Raw genomic sequence first — 16,804 nt, 5'->3', positions numbered from 1 at the left:
ATCCTTGGCTTCCACGTGTGCCCCATGGGAACGAAATATCACTGGGAAACCGACTTTCTTTTTAATCAAGACGATAAAGATATGTCAAAGTACGGTTTATTAAATGTTAAACCCCCGGCAGGGGCGGAACCGTGATTTAGCCGTCTATCCAGGGGCAGAATCGGGTCACGGAGGAAGGAAATTTCCAATCGCCATCCTTTTTCTCGCGGCACGGGACGAGGCTGCGAGACTCTCTCCATCACCGAAGATCAAACCCTCCAATTCCCCCCCGAGTCAACTCGATTCTGCATGGAGATCTCACCGGAGGCGCCGCCGCCGCCACCGTGGGAGGGCGGCTCGGGTCTCGATGCCTCCGCCTCCGCCGCTCCTCCCTCGTCCTCCCCCGGCCCCGATTCGGCTTCGCGGCCGGAGCAACCCGCGTCTGCGCCGGAGCATGCGCGTCGGTTGAAGTACGACGAGGAGGAGGAGGAGGAGGACGTGTGCCGGATCTGCAGGAACCCCGGCGACGCCGATAACCCTCTTCGGTATCCGTGCGCTTGTAGTGGAAGTATCAAGTTCGTGCATCAGGATTGTCTTCTCCAGTGGCTCGATCATAGTAATGCTCGTCAATGCGAGGTTGGTTTAGCCGCACGCCTCGAGTATCATTTTGTTAAGAGAATTAAGTGCCAGAATTTGTTTAACTTTTATTCGCGTTTCCGTTTCATAAAATTAGGGCTTCTTTTGTAGGTATGGCTCGTTTCGTTTTTGACTGATAAGATGATGTGTTTAATGGAACCTTTGTGCATATATGTGCTGTTCTTGGACGTACAGTTTTTGTTCATTTTGAGACTTTTAGAGTGAATTTGACTTTGTCATGCTTCGAAGCTGATAAGTTAATGCTTGCAACAAGTAATTGAAGTTTCGCTGACGATCAGTTGTGAAAAAAATCTTCTGAAGGCATTCTTTTAGCCACGAACAAGTTGCTTGCTTTCTCCTTCTTCTTTTTTGTTTTTTTTGGGGGGAGGAAGGGGGGATGTTGGGAGTGTAATTGTGTTGGCGATCAAATGACACATATTGGTTTGGTGACTTTTGTGCATCTATAATTGTTTCTGGTAATCAGAACTCAGTTGAAGTCATTTTTTCGTTAATGATATGGAAGTTGCTTCGTGAATGGGTTCATAAGTAAGCTAAATAGGAAGGTAATGCTATGGTAAGCTAATGCAATTATTCGTGTTAACTTGTCGTTTTCTCATTAATGATCTTAGAGGTGGCTTGGGGGATGGATACATGTTGGTTAGCTACCGCTATTATCCGCTCCTGTTTAGCCAGTTTCTTTTCGGTGGGTACTATTAGCTCTATCCTTTATCCTTGCTCAATTGTACTCGGGATGATTTTTTGTGTGTTAACGTGTACAAGTTACAGCAGAAAACCTAAACTTTTTGTGGTGTAGGATGATTCAAATTCAGGTTTTGAGAATGTGTGACAAGGGGTTCTGGACAAGATTGAGCATATCATATTTCATTGTGCTACTTATATCTGCCACGGCTGTCAATTCTGATCGCTGGGCCCAATAGTCTTCATCCTTGTATCTTTTGATCCTTGGAGTAGCTGGACTTTTAGGTGGTGACTTTCAATGAAATATTTGATTTATTGCAGGTCTGCAAGCATGCATTTTCCTTCTCCCCTGTCTATGCCGAGAATGCTCCAGCAAGGCTTCCTTTTCAGGAGTTTCTGGTTGGGATGGCTATGAAAGCTTGCCATGTTCTGCAATTCTTTTTGCGCTTGACTTTTGTTCTTTCTGTTTGGCTCCTCATAATTCCCTTCATTACATTTTGGATATGGCGGTTGGCTTTTGTGAGGAGTTTTACTGAAGCTCAGAGACTGTTCCTGAGTCACTTGTCGACTACAGTTATTCTAACTGATTGCCTGCATGGATTCCTGCTTTCTGCAAGTATAGTGTTTATATTTCTTGGAGCAACTTCTTTGAGGGATTACTTCAGGCATTTAAGAGAGCTTGGAGGTCAAGATGCCGAGAGGGATGATGAAGGGGACAGAAACGGTGCCAGGGCTGCAAGAAGACCTGTTGCACCACCTAATAGAAATTTGGCTGGTGAGGCTAATGGTGAAGAAGCTAATGGTGCCCAAGGAATTGCTGGTGCTGGTCAAATTATTAGAAGAAATGCAGAAAATGTTGCAGCTCGATGGGAGATGCAGGCAGCTCGTCTTGAAGCTCATGTTGAGCAAATGTTTGATGGTCTTGATGATGCTGATGGTGCAGAGGACGTTCCCTTTGATGAATTGGTTGGCATGCAGGGTCCAGTTTTTCACTTGGTTGAAAATGCATTCACAGTATGTCTCTTTCTCCTTGGGTTATTTCCGTTCTTCTTTGCTGTTTATGGCTGAGCTGATGAAATTTTGTTGCCTTTATGCTCCTCAAGAATTTTCCTTTGCTCCTTTCTTTGGCTTAATTCCCATATTGACTCGTTGGGTTTCCTCCTCTGCAGGTTTTGGCGAGCAACATGATTTTCCTTGGTGTCATAATATTTGTCCCCTTCTCTTTAGGTCGGGTCACGCTTTATTATTTATCATGGCTTCTTGCTAATGGCCCAGTATTGTCGAAAGTCATGCCACTCACTGAATCGGCTCTATCCTTGGCGAATATTACATTGAAGAATGCATTAACTGCTGTTACGAACTTGTCTTCTGAGGGTCAAAGTGACAGTCTGGCTGGCCAGGTTGCAGAGGTTTTGAGTGCAAACGCCAGTGGATTAAATGAAATCTCCAGCAACATAAGCTCAAATCTCTCTGGGGATTTCTTGAAAGCAGCTCCCATCGGAACATCAAGGCTCTCTGATGTCACCACTCTTGCTATTGGATATTTGGTGATCTTTTCTGCAGTGTTATGCTATCTTGGGATTGTCCTTTTGATTCGGTACACAAAGGGTGAGCCGTTGACTAACCAAAGGCTCTATGGTATTCCCTCAATAGCAGGGACAATTCCATCTCTTCTTCGGCAGTTCTTGGCTGCTATGAGGCATTTGATGACAATGATCAAGGTTGCTTTTCTTCTGGTAATCGAACTTGGGGTATTTCCATTGATGTGTGGATGGTGGCTTGATGTTTGCACGATAAGAATGTTTGGGAAGTCAATGTCAAATAGAGTTCAATTCTTTTCACTTTCCCCTTTAGCAAGCTCATTGGTTCATTGGGTTGTGGGAATAGTTTACATGCTTCAGATAAGCATTTTCGTCAGCCTTCTCAGAGGGGTATGCACCTTTCTCATACTTCCATAATTGCTTAGTTGTTCTATATATTGTAAATGTTACCACATAGCTTTCCTCCTCATCTCTTTAGCGTTTTCTTTTGGATATGTCTATCAGGTTCTGCGTAATGGGGTTTTGTACTTCCTTCGAGATCCCGCTGATCCGAACTATAATCCATTCCGCGATCTCATTGATGACCCAGTCCACAAGCATGCTCGCAGGGTTTTGCTGTCAGTGGCGGTTTATGGTAGTTTAATTGTGATGCTGGTGTTTTTACCGGTGAAGCTTGCTATGCGGATAGCACCCTCCATCTTTCCTCTTGATATATCGTGAGATTGTCTCCTAACCTACATTTGCAGTTTTGAGGTTTCTGTGTCATCTACTTTGCCGACACTTACAACTTACATGTTATTTTGCAGAGTATCTGATCCCTTTACTGAGATCCCCGCTGACATGCTTCTCTTTCAAATCTGTATTCCATTTGCAATTGAGCATTTTAAGTTGCGGTCAACTATCAAATCCCTTCTTCACTATTGGTTTACAGCTGTTGGTTGGGCCTTGGGCCTGACCGATTTCTTACTACCTAGACCCGATGATAATGGCACCCAGGAAACTGTTAATGGAGAGCCAGCAAGGCAGGATCGACTGCAGGTAGTTCCACTTGGTGGACATGATAGAGCTATGGCAGTCGCCAATGACACTAATGGCAGCAGCAATGTGTTTCATAACTCTGATGTTGCGGAAGAGTATGATAGCGATGAGCAATCTGACTCTGAGTAAGTTTATATTGTATTCCATAACTTTGCTGCTCATGCTTAAAAGGGTTGTATATTTGGCTTTACTGGATTACTCTCTCTCTCTCTCTCTCTCTCTGTGCACAGGACTCTTGTTTTAGTTTCTGGGTGAGCTTTGATTTGTCCATTTTGGGCAACCTTTTTTCTTCTGTCTTTCCTGCAAACATGTCTTCGCCCTCAGTTTTTTGGTGTTGTTTAAAGCCACATCTCATGCCTTCTCTGGTTTCATGGACCATTCCTGAATCTTTCTGAATGCAAGCAGAGACTATAGTTGGATGACATGTCATTTTAACATATTGTAGCAGGTACAGCTTTGTCCTCCGTATTGTCCTCTTGTTAATGGTGGCATGGATGACATTGCTTATCTTCAACTCAGCCTTAATCATAGTGCCTGTTTCACTTGGACGAAAATTGTTCAATGCCATTCCTCTTCTCCCCATAACTCATGGGATCAAGTGCAATGGTATGTGGTTGGTTCAAATTGGTTTAGCTGTGACTCATTATCTATGGATAAGAACTGATGATTTTGTTTGAACTGATATTCCATTGTTTGTAGATCTATATGCTTTCATTATTGGTAGCTACGTTATTTGGACTGGGATTGCGGGAGTAAGATATACACTTGAACACATTAGGAGTAGGAGAGCTGCTATTTTGATGGGTCAAATCTGGAGGTGCAGTTGTATTGTCATCAAGAGTTCTGCTCTACTTTCGTTATGGGTGAGAAGCATTCTTATTTGCCTGTAATGTTTAGGTTCCTAGCGGCCGCTATTTATGGATTATCGCGTCACTGATTTTTGCAATTATTGTGCAGATTCTTGTCATTCCAGTGTTGATTGGCTTGCTCTTTGAACTTTTGGTTATTGTGCCTATGAGAGTGCCTACAGATGAGAGTCCAGTTTTCCTCTTGTATCAAGATTGGGCTCTCGGACTCATCTTCCTGAAGATATGGACTAGACTGGTAAGTGTCTTTTTTTGGATTTAGAGGGACATCTGTAAGCTGGTAATTTCCTCATTTGAAATATGCTATATGCTCTTGCATACTTAGTAATATGGAGGGGGAAAGGCAACTTGATTGCTCCGGCATACAAGCTTCCTTCTCCTATTTGACTAATCCTGTTTTATGTTCCCAGTGCATTTATTAGTCCATATTACCAATATAGCTAACTCATTTGATTGTAAAGAGATCAAAGTGGTGGTTGGATAAGCAGATCTTTTTGCTTGAGGAGTAACTTGTCTTCTGTAGTGCTTCATTTTCTGTTATTCTGCGACACTGGATTTGAAGAGCTTTTACTTAGTACGCATGGTGGAGATGAAACAGCAAGAAGGCAGGCCAAAAAAAAGATTTTATTTTCATTCTTTAACAGTTGTTGTGTATTTATTATTATCACAAGCGGAAGACTCTAGACATTGCCATTTTTTGTCAGTAATTTTTCAATTCTTCGGGTCATGCCTTCTATTAATTAACTTTGGGAATCCCTTAGATTATGAACCTATCAATATAATTCCGATACTGCTTCTTCTGTAGGTCATGTTGGATCATATGATGCCATTTGTCGATGAGAGTTGGCGGTTAAAGTTTGAAAGGGTGAGAGAGGATGGTTTCTCCAGGTTGCAGGGCCTTTGGGTGCTCCGCGAGATCGTTCTGCCGATCATGATGAAGCTTCTGACTGCTCTCTGTGTACCTTATGTTTTGGCAAGAGGGGTTTTTCCTGTGTTTGGATACCCTTTGGTGGTTAATTCTGCTGTCTATCGGTTTGCATGGCTGGGATGCCTCGGCTTGAGCATATTATGCTTCTGCGCCAAGAGGTTCCATGTCTGGTTCACTAACCTTCACAACGCCATAAGGGATGATAGGTACCTGATCGGGCGTCGGCTGCATAACTTTGGAGAGGACAATGAAGTTAAGAAGCAAAATGAGGCAGAGGCAGAGGCAGAGGCAACAGCCGATTCCCCAGCCGCTAACTTGCCGGGAACTGGTTTGGTTCGTCTGGATAGGGAAGTCGATGTGGGATTGAGGCTGAGGCGTGTTAATTGACAGGGACGCTTGAAAAATGGGGAACTGGGGAGGCTTTGGTCCTATGTATTTAAATGTCTGGTGTCAAGCTGTGTGCACCCTTTCACATTTTTATTGCTCGTGAAAGTTCAAACGCAAGGGTCGGGCTTATGTTACTTTAGCAAAGTAGAATCTTTAGGGTCTTATACATGTGTAGCGCTACATTCTGTTGAAACTCGGCATCTTAGGTTGTGAGGGAATACAACACATCATGTTCACCCAGCGTTCATTGTGATACTAATGCCGTACCGGTAATGTGCCCTGTCCATGCCATTTGCTCTTTATCATCTCATGTTAAATGTGGTGATGTTTTTGACCCTTTCTTTTTTTTTTTTGGGTCGAAGAGGTTTTTGACGTTATTGGGCACTCCTAAGCATGTGGAAACATTACATACTGTTGATAAGCCATTAAAGTTTACGTATGATCATTAGGATATAATTATGATAGGATATGTTATCATATCCTATGTTTGGTAGTATTTGTTTAGGATAGGTTGAAGGGGGTATAGCCTAGATAAAAATATCTTGGGGAGGAGATGAGATAGATCGAGATAAGATTTCTCAAAAGAGCAGACTCGAGAATAGTAGGATTTTTTCCATAGCCACCGCCTTTCCTTTGTGTTGGAACGCCTATCTAGCAGCGGCAATTGTCAAGTGGCTACATCTTTGGCGGCTTTAGGCTGGGTCTCTGGCTGCAAAGTTGAGTATATCCATGATCTCATTCTTTGACGTGATATAGATCATGTTGTCTCGTTTTTTTAATCGCTTCAACCTTTTGAACGTTTGATTTTTAACCCTTTCAACATTCAGAAGGGGTCTAGACATGTGTTAAGAGCTCAAGGTTAATCATCGACTTTCAAGATAGTTATCTTCGATGACATTTTTAACTTGTGAAAAGAAATTGAATTATTGCATTGTTCAACACTTATTTACTTACTCGACAAGACGACGAGCAAATCCAACAGATCATTCTCAAGGATTCGACTCTTAAGTTAAAGACCCTCGGTTCTATGGGATGGGCTGTGCTCAAATTCATATTGTACAAACCTCTGCTCAACAACTAGCTCATCGCATAATAATTTCTATAACATTATGATGTTAAGCAAAACAGAATTAATCTCGGTCGTGCTTTACCTCTGCTTAACCGACTTTAAATTCTCAAAAGATTCAACTCCAAGTTAAGACCCTTAATTATATGTAGTCTGCTCGATTGATGTCGTGCCCGAACTCAAATGGCACAAATTTATGCTCAACAATAGCTAACTCATCGTTGAATAATTTCTAAAGCATTTTCATATTTCAGTAAAATGATCTCAACCATATATTGCCTCTGCTCAACAGTAAATAGGATGATAAAATCTTTGAATTTCTTATTTTATCCTACTCAATCCTATTTTGATTAGAAAGAGGATGATAAAATCTTTGAATTTCTTATTTTATCCTACTCAATCCTATTTTGATTAGAAATCCGAATGAACAAACCGAACTTAAGGATGCTCCTCTAGGGATACTAGCAGACTAGACATGGACCATTATCATGTAATGCGACTACCAGTGAAAACGTGCTTCCACAAACTATGCTCACCTCACAATAATCTTCTAGTAGTCGTCACGTTGTGGAAAGATATCCATCGATTGACGACGAGCCACCCTCCAATAGAAAGATTCGATGCAACTATCTCGTGTTGCTCAAGATGTGTAAATTTGTACCCGCCTACTTTGACCAGACCAACGCACGATAACGAAGTGAGAGGTTAATTTACTGAAACTACCTACCATGGCAAAAGCAACTCAAAATTGACAAAAAGGACCCGACTAATTGGGAATGGAGATCATTGTATGTAAGCAGGATAAATCCAGCAAAACAAAGTGTGCAATCACACCCATAAAATCAAATCTCAAGCAAAAAATAAGAGCAAAATAATCTTCTAGGTCTTTCAACTCCTCACAAACTCCTGGAGATAACCCACATAGCAAACCCTATATCTGCCTACCAAAGGAACTCAACCATAGTCTCAAAGCCACAAATAGACCAGTCTCAAAATCCGGCGTCTCAAAAGGCGCAAGCTCATCTCCAGCACTCAGGAGACGAGGTTGTCATTCAAAGAAAGAGATGCCAGCTGATCGGCGGGGCCACCAGCCTGTTGCTGCGCAACACTCCTAAGGACCTCCATTGCTTCAGCCACTTTTGCCTTCAGGGCTTCTGGAGACTCCAGCAAATGCAAGACCTCAGTCTGATCCATTTCCAGAAGCATGCCAGTGACTTTGGCTGCTGCATCAGGCTCCAGCTGCTCCACCAGCGGATAAAGATTCTCGCCTAACATCTGCAACAGTTTCCCCCACACATGATGAATAACAAGTCCAGAGTCATTTTAGTAGACACGTGAAGAAATATTCATCCTAATAACCTACAACCAGGAAAAAGAATAATAAAAAAAAACATGCACAATGTACCGTCATAAGGAGGTCAGAAGGTCATTTGTCCATGTTTTCATATCATGAATAATTCACTGAGACATTCAAAAGAATCTTACCACCTAGCCCTTATCGACTCAACAAAGCAGAACATGTACGTATCTTTGTTTTCTAGCCAACTAATGCTCAATACATTATTAGAGGATGCGTCCATGCTTAGATCTGTGGTTAGGTCGGGGCAGGGAGAAGAGAAAAAGCGTAAAATGTCGATTAATTTAAGGCATCGCCGCTCCTACCGTTCTCTGCTGATCTGGACTAGCGTTTGCTAGGGCAGAAGCCAGAGCTGTAATTGGAACAGTCTGAGAGATTGGTGTATCACGTAATGGCATTCCACCCATGTCATACGGCATAGGTATCATTCCTCCAGCCACACCCGGCACTGACATGTCAGGCAACCCACGTCCAGGAGGGTATCGATAAACACGTCCCCTCGGAAGCATCTGTCATTCAAATAAAGAGTAAAAAGCTTAAAATGCATGTTCAAACAATGTATTAGAGGAAACATTAAAGCAAAAGTACCAACCTGTTGTTGCATCATTGGGACTGGCTGCTGTGATTGCTGAACAACTCCTGCACGTCTTCCACCAGGTCGCTGACCTTGCTGCCCCTGCTGAACCATAGGCACCAGGAAATTTGGCATGGGAGCTGCACCAGGTCTCATACCAGGAACAAGCTGCTGTTGATACCCAAACCCAGGCTAACAAAAAAAAGCAGAAAAGGTAACCACAAGATTAGTAGTTGGAGACTTGGAGTAAAGCAAAGCGCAATTGACCTTTGTTAGGAACTAACACATAACCAGATGTAATCGCCCACTGTATGCCAGGAGAAAACTAAATATAGAAGAAACTTACCTGGGGAGGCATCACAGCAGGAGGGGCTTGACCATAGAATAGTTGTTGGCCAATACCTGGACCTCCAGGTGGATAAAATGGCATGCGAGGAGCAATAGTTGGCGCCATTGCAACTGGCCTCATTTGAGAAAATTGAGCCTACACAACACATTCAGATGCCCATCATATTTCGGGACATTCATCAATACTACATACACCAAAAGTTTTAAGAAATTGCATGACATCAGGAGGAAGCACACCTGCAACCTGGCTCTTCGGTCTTCTTTTCTTTGTGCATGTGCAACATACAGAGGCTTGCTGACAACCATTTTGCCCAGCATCTCAGAGAGCTAATTAGAAAGGAGAAAGAAACCAGGTGGTTTGGAAAAGAACCGTCATCTTCCAGGAAATTTTTTAAATCAAAATCTGAGGGGAGAAGTAATTACTTACAGCTCGGGATGCCTCTTCAGGAGTAGAGAAAGCAACAAATCCCGATCCTCTACTAATGCCATTGGGATCTCGCATAACCTGTTGAAATGAGAAGCATCGCCAACAAAATGAGATCAACGACATGCTCAAGTTAAGAAATATGAAGGTGGATACTGGGCACACAGCTTTCACCCAAAATAGAAACTACCGAGTAGAGGAGATGAAAATAACCTTGCACGATGTAATGGTACCAAATGGAGAGAACAGCTCCTTAAGCTTGTCATCGTCTATGGTATCATCTAGATTCTTTATATACAAGTTCGCCCCTTGAAGTTTATCAGCTGCTTCCTTCATGCTCTGCTCAAATCGAAGTTTCAGCTCAACTTCCCTTTCAGATTTCTTTTGAGCTTTCCCAACATACCATTCCTTATCGTCAAATTTCTTCCCATTCAGAGCCTCAACTGATCTAGCAGCATCATCTGCATTCTCAAAGTTCACAAATCCAAAACATTTGGATTTACCATCCATATCCCTCATCACCACAACACTAGTAATTGGTCCAAATTCTCCAAAAACTGTTTTCAGCTCATCTTCAGTTGTCGACTCTGCTAGGTTTTTCACATACACATTGTTAAATTTTGTCCTATCTTTAGCACTTTCTCTTTCCTGCTTGCGAAGGAAGGGTCCCACATACACTTGCTTGTCATTCAATAGCATGCCATTCAGCTTCTCTATAGCTTTCTGAGCAGCTTCCTCATTATCATATTGTACAAAGCCATAGCCTTTTGACTGACCAGAAGAATCTGTAGCAACTTTGCAAGAGAGGATATTCCCAAAAGCAGAAAATGTATCATGCAATGCTTTCTGGTCAATTCCCTTGTCCAAATTCTACAGTATCAAAATAGAAGTAAAATGGTTGACTAGCTAATACATAAATCAAATACACGTGAAAGATGGAAAGAGAGAAACCAGTATAAAAAAATAAACAGCAGATTGGTATACCTTGATGAATATATTTCCAGCTCCACTTTTACGGACGCTAGGATCGCGCTGAGAATACATTATCCGAATTGGCTTGTCATTAAGAGGAGTAAAGTTCAGCATCTCCAAAGCCCGAGCAGCTGTCGTGAATTCCTTTTAGCACATTGTAGAGAAAAAAGAGAGGAAAAATAGGACACAAGAATGCCAACTGAAATAACAAGATATGAAAGAAGTCTCTGGTGTCAATTGAATCACAAATGGCGCCCAATAGCATCAACATGTTTAATGATATCCTGCACGGCTGCCAAATAGATTACCACAAAAATCTATGACATGAAGGGTCAAAATAAACTAGCCAATAATGGGCACGATTAAGTTCCATGGTACGCAGGACCAGCGGTCCTTCCACCTCAAGTTACAGGAGGTACATTCAACGATTATCAAGAAAAATAACAGCATAAAAAAAAACTCTGGTTTTTCAGAAAGCAAAAAACTCAATTGCTTAGGGTAGCTGTTTATTCAACTGGAAGCACACATGATAAAATATCCAGTCATTCCTATCCGGCTGACAGAAGAACCTAATCTGTCGTCCAAACCTCATAATTATACAGAAAATGTCAATCTACAAGAACAAAAAGGAAAGATTAAAAAAAAAAACTGTGAACAATGCATGTACAAGCTTAATTATAAAAGGCTTAGGACAAACACAGACAATAATTTCTTCAGTGCACGCATATATTTTCCAAGGTCAGGGCAAGACACCACAAACGATTGCTCGGTCCAGAAACAGCGAATCTCGATCTATAACCAAAACAAGTAATCCAGAACCCATGCGGGAAGGATTTTATTCTTGCGATTTGAGAAATAACTGATCATAACACATTAAATGTTCATCAAGTAATCTTAACATCACAACCTTCCAAGTCAAAGAAAACACCCAAAGATGCAGCCTAGTCTATTTAAGCACTCGTACATAAGCCACTATGTAGTCAAGCTATGGAGCTTATGGTAACGCAAACGGAAACGGCAGACCAAATAACATCACCCAGTATTGTGGGGTGTAAAACCCTACTTAATCGTCGATTTTTCCAAGGCAAAAATCTCCGCAACAACGCAAGCAAAAAATAGAATCTCAAACCGACGACAGATTCACTAAACTCCAGAAACTCCCCAAATCGACAGACAATAATTACATTCCAGCGACGAAAAGAAACCAAATTTGCACTAACCATCGATTGGGTTGCTGTAATTGACATAACCATAGCCCAGCGATCGCCGCGTGGTCAAGTCCCTGCAGACACGAACAGACACCACCTGGCCGACCTGGTTGAACAGATCGTAAAGCTGGGAATCAGTGACATTGAAGTCCAGATCCCCGACGTAGAGCGACGTCGTCGCGTACTGGTTCGGCCCCGCGTTCACTCCCGGCATCGCATTCTGAGGCTGAGCCTGAACCTGCGCCATTCTCCCGAGTAAAAAAAATTCTCCCTTTTTTCTCGTTTTCTTTTTTTTCCCGAAACCTTCAAAAGAGAAACCCTTTCTTTTTTTGTGCTTTTTTTCAGAGATTCTTTCTTCCCTCTCCTCCGATTATTCGATGCAAAACCCTAGGAAGAACAGATAAAAAGGAAACGATATTAGGGAAACAGAAATGCACGCGAAATGATCGACGAAAGGCCTGGGAAAAGGAATAGGCTTTTCTTTTTGGGTTTTTTGTTCGATGGGGGGGGTAGAGAATGGAAAAACAGAAGAGGAGAGGGAACGAAAGAGGAGGGCGGAGTAATAGATAACCGCCGGCGGCGGGCGGCGCGTGAGATAGAGAGAGAGAGATGGGAGGGGGGCTGGATTGTAAAAGAGGGCAGCACAGACTGCTCTGTAAGAGGAGTAACGTTCGGAGGCTGTGACGGATCATATACTCTCTCTCTCTCTCTCTAGGGTTTCCTTTCATCATCCGATTCTACCATCAAATCTGGGCCGTTAGATGTGTGTGGGTTTCACTTTCCTTTTTGATTTTTTTTTTTGGCCTTTTTCAAAGAGAGAGAGAAATAGTCATGCCGGGGAAGCTAACTTCATGCCGAGGGTCGTAGGAAAAAAATTGATTGGTGACGTCATGAATTTGCTTTTTCCTTAGCTTTTGCTTTCCTCATATTATGTTTTTTTTTTTTTGTGCCCAAACATGCGAAGCACATCTCCTCTTTTTTTTTCATAATTAAAAAGCGAAAATATTAATTACAATCAATATTCCGAACAAAATATGGGATACTTCTCTAGGAGGCCGCAAGTAAAAGTTAGTATCCAATCGCTTCGCCGTGGACATATCAGCAAGTTTGATTTCCTTCTTGGAAAATATAACAAATTTTGAAGTAAAAAAGACGGCTTAGGCGTCCTCTAATATCTTTAGGTAGTGTTGATCTCGTGGTATCCGCTATACTCTTTTGATTAACAAGTTCGGTGATAATTTCGGAATCTATATCAATAACGAGTTTATGGAAACCATGTTCTTTTGTTATAGTAAGTCCTTATCATAGCCCCCGTTATTCTTTTCGTGAACACAAACATATTCTAAAAAACGAGGTACAACCATCAAGCCAGACACAGTCACCCCTTTTAAGATATTTCAAGATGACTTGATTTCGCTCTCATAAACGCGATTTAACCAAAAGTGCTTCTCATTTTACTAAAATTGATGCCCTTGAAATTTTTTTACTTACTCACAAAACCAATTACGAACATCTTTCCTTCCACAACAATTTCTTCTTTATTTACAAAAAAAAAAAAAAAACTCATTTTTATGTCGAAAAATTTCACTAGGGCAATGAATGCTTTAATTTTCATTGAATAGACTCCTTTATTTAGTGGTCGTTCCGAGATATTTGATAAATTACAATGGCATGTCAATAATGACTCGAAATTTTGCATGAATTTACTCAGGTTTGGCTACTTTAGAAATTTTGGATCTGATAAAGATAAGTTAGATATGATTACTACACTTCAAATTTTTCAATCCATATGAGTTGAAACTTGCTCTCTTCAATATTAATCGACCCTTCTTTTGAAGAAAGCAGTGTCCTCCAAACCTTTCGTCAACTCATAACTCCTCCTTATATTGATGCAAAAGTTATAACGAGTTCTTACACAAATTTCGGAAATCCGTATAAAACAAATCTCACAAAGTTGTTGGAAGAACATATGACAAGCACAAACTATGGCAATCTAGCTTTATTTTCCTATTGGGAAGGCAAAAGAATTATGTTTAAAATAAGGGAAACAAATGGGAAAATTGTTTGATTGTTGACAGGAGCAGAGAAGTCCGAGTAAGCTGATGATTGTTTGGCTATGTCAAGCTCCTAAAATACAACAAAAGATTCTTCTTAACCCAAAATGGGGTTAGCTCCTCTTGAACCATGACTCGTTCCCAGAAATTTGGTTTTCAAGATCTATCAACTCCATCTCGTTTCTTCCCCTGAAGTTCCATGATCACAACTCGTTCCCAGAAGAGCTCTGCTATCCACTGTTGGGTTTTCCTGTTCTCCTTTGCTGGTGGGTCTTTCTTCCATCTCGAAATCTGATCGTGGAGGAAGATGAGGTCGAGATCAACACAAACGACGGCTTTCTACAAACGTTTAGGTAATCTTGGGTCAGGTTCGAAAATAGCATTCCTGGATGAAGAAGAAGAAGAATCCCTTGAAAGATCAAAGGAATGCTAGCTTACTCTCTTTAGAAAGGTATGAAGCTAGACAATGGCATTTATGCTATAAATCTGAATAAATGTGGGATGTTTTTCAGTAGGAATTGTCTGTTTTCTTAGGTGGGCAGCTACAAACGGGGAAAAGATCTGTATCAAAGAAGATAAATGGCTTCCTAGTTGAGTCATAAGGGTCTAGCAAACAAAAACAAACCCCCGAAAATTACAGATCTAATACACATGATCTATTCGAAGAGCAACTAACTAGCCAAATTCTTGCAATTCCATTGAAGCCTCATCGGAAGGAGGACATAATAGTATGGACCAACACTCAATTTGGCATGTGTTCAGCGGAGACTGGCTATAATAGGTTAAGGAAGGGCAGATTTTGAAAAACAGAGTCAGATTGCAGCCTCACCATCATATCAGGACCCCTCGAGCTCTCTAGACAAGGATTTGGAAGGCTGACCCGTATGTAAAAATTAGGTTTTTCCTGTAGGGAATGTGCCAAAATGGATTGCCTACTAGGGATAACATATTTAGGAGTTGAATAGTTGAAGGAAATACTCCTGACCCGCGTCATCGACAACCCAAAACGATTGAGCCTTTGCTTCTACTTTGCCCTCGGGCACATGGTGTTTGGTCAGATCCCGCCCTGCATGTCAGGATTTCAAGTCCAGGACTCACCAGAATTGAAAATTGGCACATTTGGAAAGCCAAAGATACATATCATCCTCCACCAGCAAAAACCATATCCACAGCAAAATCATAAGCTTCGGTTTGTCCAATGCATAACATTTAGCTCATGGACTCAAATGGAGAAGGAAAAGAAAACTCAAAAGGCAACAAACTTACCTCTCAAATCCGGAAGAGCCAGAGGAAAATGGAGAGTTAGCTAAGGTCGCGGACAGGGCTGCAAAAGCCCGGAGGTCGGAGGCCGCACATCAAAACCGGTCGTCCAATTCTCCTGAAGCCCTTTGAGCCTTACTTTGCTCTCGATCTCTTGTGATGTATTTGTGAACTTTGGACAAGTATTTCACAAGTCTTTTTTCCGATAGAAAAGGGAAAATAGAGATGAAACTTGCACTTGTTGCTGTCTAGGAAACACAAATTAGAAACAATAATTACGAGTAAAAATTAACAGAGCATGAATAGGAAGTTTAGAGAGGACCAAAACGAGGAGAAAGTTGCATTTAGAGAGTCTATTGCAAGAACATAAGCATTAGCTAGAGCCAAACTAATAAACTTAAAGTCTGAGTAATGGAGAAATTTGGAGGGAATCTTGTATCATCTAATGTTATGTTATCAATTCTATTTATAAGTTCCTCTTAATCTCTCCAAATATTGAGAAATTTGTAAAAATTAGTGCTTTACTTAACAAAATTATTCTTGTTCCTCCTGCACTTTATAATTTATTTTAAGATTGCCCAGGATAATATTTTAGATCATAATAAATTTTCTTCACTTCTTTACCCTCATTTGCATACAAACATCTTTATCATTCAAATCGTTTCTCTTATTTATTCTCTCGTGCTTATCTCAACCCCATCGTTTCTTTCATTATTGCTTCATCCAAATTGAATGTAAGAGTAGTCAAAATAATCAAAATTTTAAAGACAAAATCAAACACAGATGGTTAACACTAGACTCATAGCACAATCGGATTTACTTTCATGGCACCTAATATTTCTAGGGTTAAGCATAATGGACCAACTAAAACGGGAATCGCTCGGACCGAAACGAACCGGCTGGTTTGGTCCGGTTCCATAAAATTGGAATTAGTTACGGTCGGGTCGATTCTTAGTTCGGGGGAAATCTTGCGGACTAATATTTCCTTAAAAAACCTTTCCTAAATATAATTTAAATGTAAACCTAAGATGCTTACGATGCATAATAATTAGTATGATTTCAAGTTTAGTGATAACGCGATACAATTAACGAGAGGTGGTTTGGTGAATATGTCGTTAATGAACAAAATTTAATGATAAATCACCAAAAAAAAGCGATTGGTCCGGTCGGTTTGGTTTATCCGGTTCTCGGTCCTTAAAAGTGAGAATCGATCCTCCCGGTTCGATTCCAGATTCTAAAGTGAAACCAGATCGGACCGAAAACCAATCATCTCTAAATATTTCGTCCACGATGATAATCTACGTGAAAGGTAAAATTAAAAGGGTCAATATCACGGAAAACTCCAAATCAATACACCTATGATAAATTTATCCAAAACTATATTTTTTAACCACAAAAAATCTCAGATTGGTACACTTATGATAATTCTACACCAAACTAGTACATCCGCAATAAATTTACCCTTTG

At 41.1% G+C, this 16,804-nt stretch overlaps 3 protein-coding genes across 6 annotated transcripts in view; 1 reads left to right on the top strand and 2 right to left on the bottom strand.

Annotated features, from left to right (window-relative positions):
• LOC115735585 (DNA repair protein REV1) overlaps nt 1-16,804 on the bottom strand; it is an 870,695-nt gene that overhangs the window by 731,521 nt on the left and 122,370 nt on the right. The gene's annotated exons all lie outside the window — the stretch shown is intronic.
• Nucleotides 190-6,315, top strand: LOC115735823 (probable E3 ubiquitin ligase SUD1). Of its 3 annotated transcripts, XM_030667244.2 has the most exons (10): nt 190-615; nt 1,636-2,328; nt 2,484-3,245; nt 3,360-3,571; nt 3,662-4,018; nt 4,339-4,499; nt 4,593-4,756; nt 4,851-4,997; nt 5,565-6,102; nt 6,137-6,315. In XM_030667244.2, the coding sequence occupies exons 1-9, from the start codon at nt 289-291 to the stop codon at nt 6,072-6,074; spliced, it is 3,333 nt and encodes a 1,110-aa protein (XP_030523104.1). In that variant the 5' UTR covers nt 190-288; the 3' UTR covers nt 6,075-6,102; nt 6,137-6,315. The 3 variants fall into 3 exon arrangements, with proteins under 3 accessions (XP_030523104.1, XP_030523105.1, XP_030523103.1); XM_030667245.2 differs by having other exon boundaries at nt 4,342-4,499; nt 5,565-6,315; XM_030667243.2 differs by having other exon boundaries at nt 5,565-6,315.
• On the bottom strand, nt 7,889-12,697 carry LOC115735824 (polyadenylate-binding protein 2-like). Its single transcript, XM_030667246.2, has 9 exons — nt 12,036-12,697; nt 10,828-10,946; nt 10,057-10,713; nt 9,847-9,924; nt 9,657-9,746; nt 9,418-9,555; nt 9,090-9,263; nt 8,803-9,006; nt 7,889-8,415 (listed from the first exon to the last, which is right to left on the bottom strand). The coding sequence occupies exons 1-9, from the start codon at nt 12,268-12,270 to the stop codon at nt 8,173-8,175; spliced, it is 1,938 nt and encodes a 645-aa protein (XP_030523106.1). The 5' UTR covers nt 12,271-12,697; the 3' UTR covers nt 7,889-8,172.

Source organism: Rhodamnia argentea, chromosome 11 (genome assembly GCF_020921035.1).
Source record: "Rhodamnia argentea isolate NSW1041297 chromosome 11, ASM2092103v1, whole genome shotgun sequence".
NCBI lineage: Eukaryota > Viridiplantae > Streptophyta > Magnoliopsida > Myrtales > Myrtaceae > Rhodamnia > Rhodamnia argentea.
This window is presented reverse-complemented; position numbering and strand designations above follow the sequence as displayed.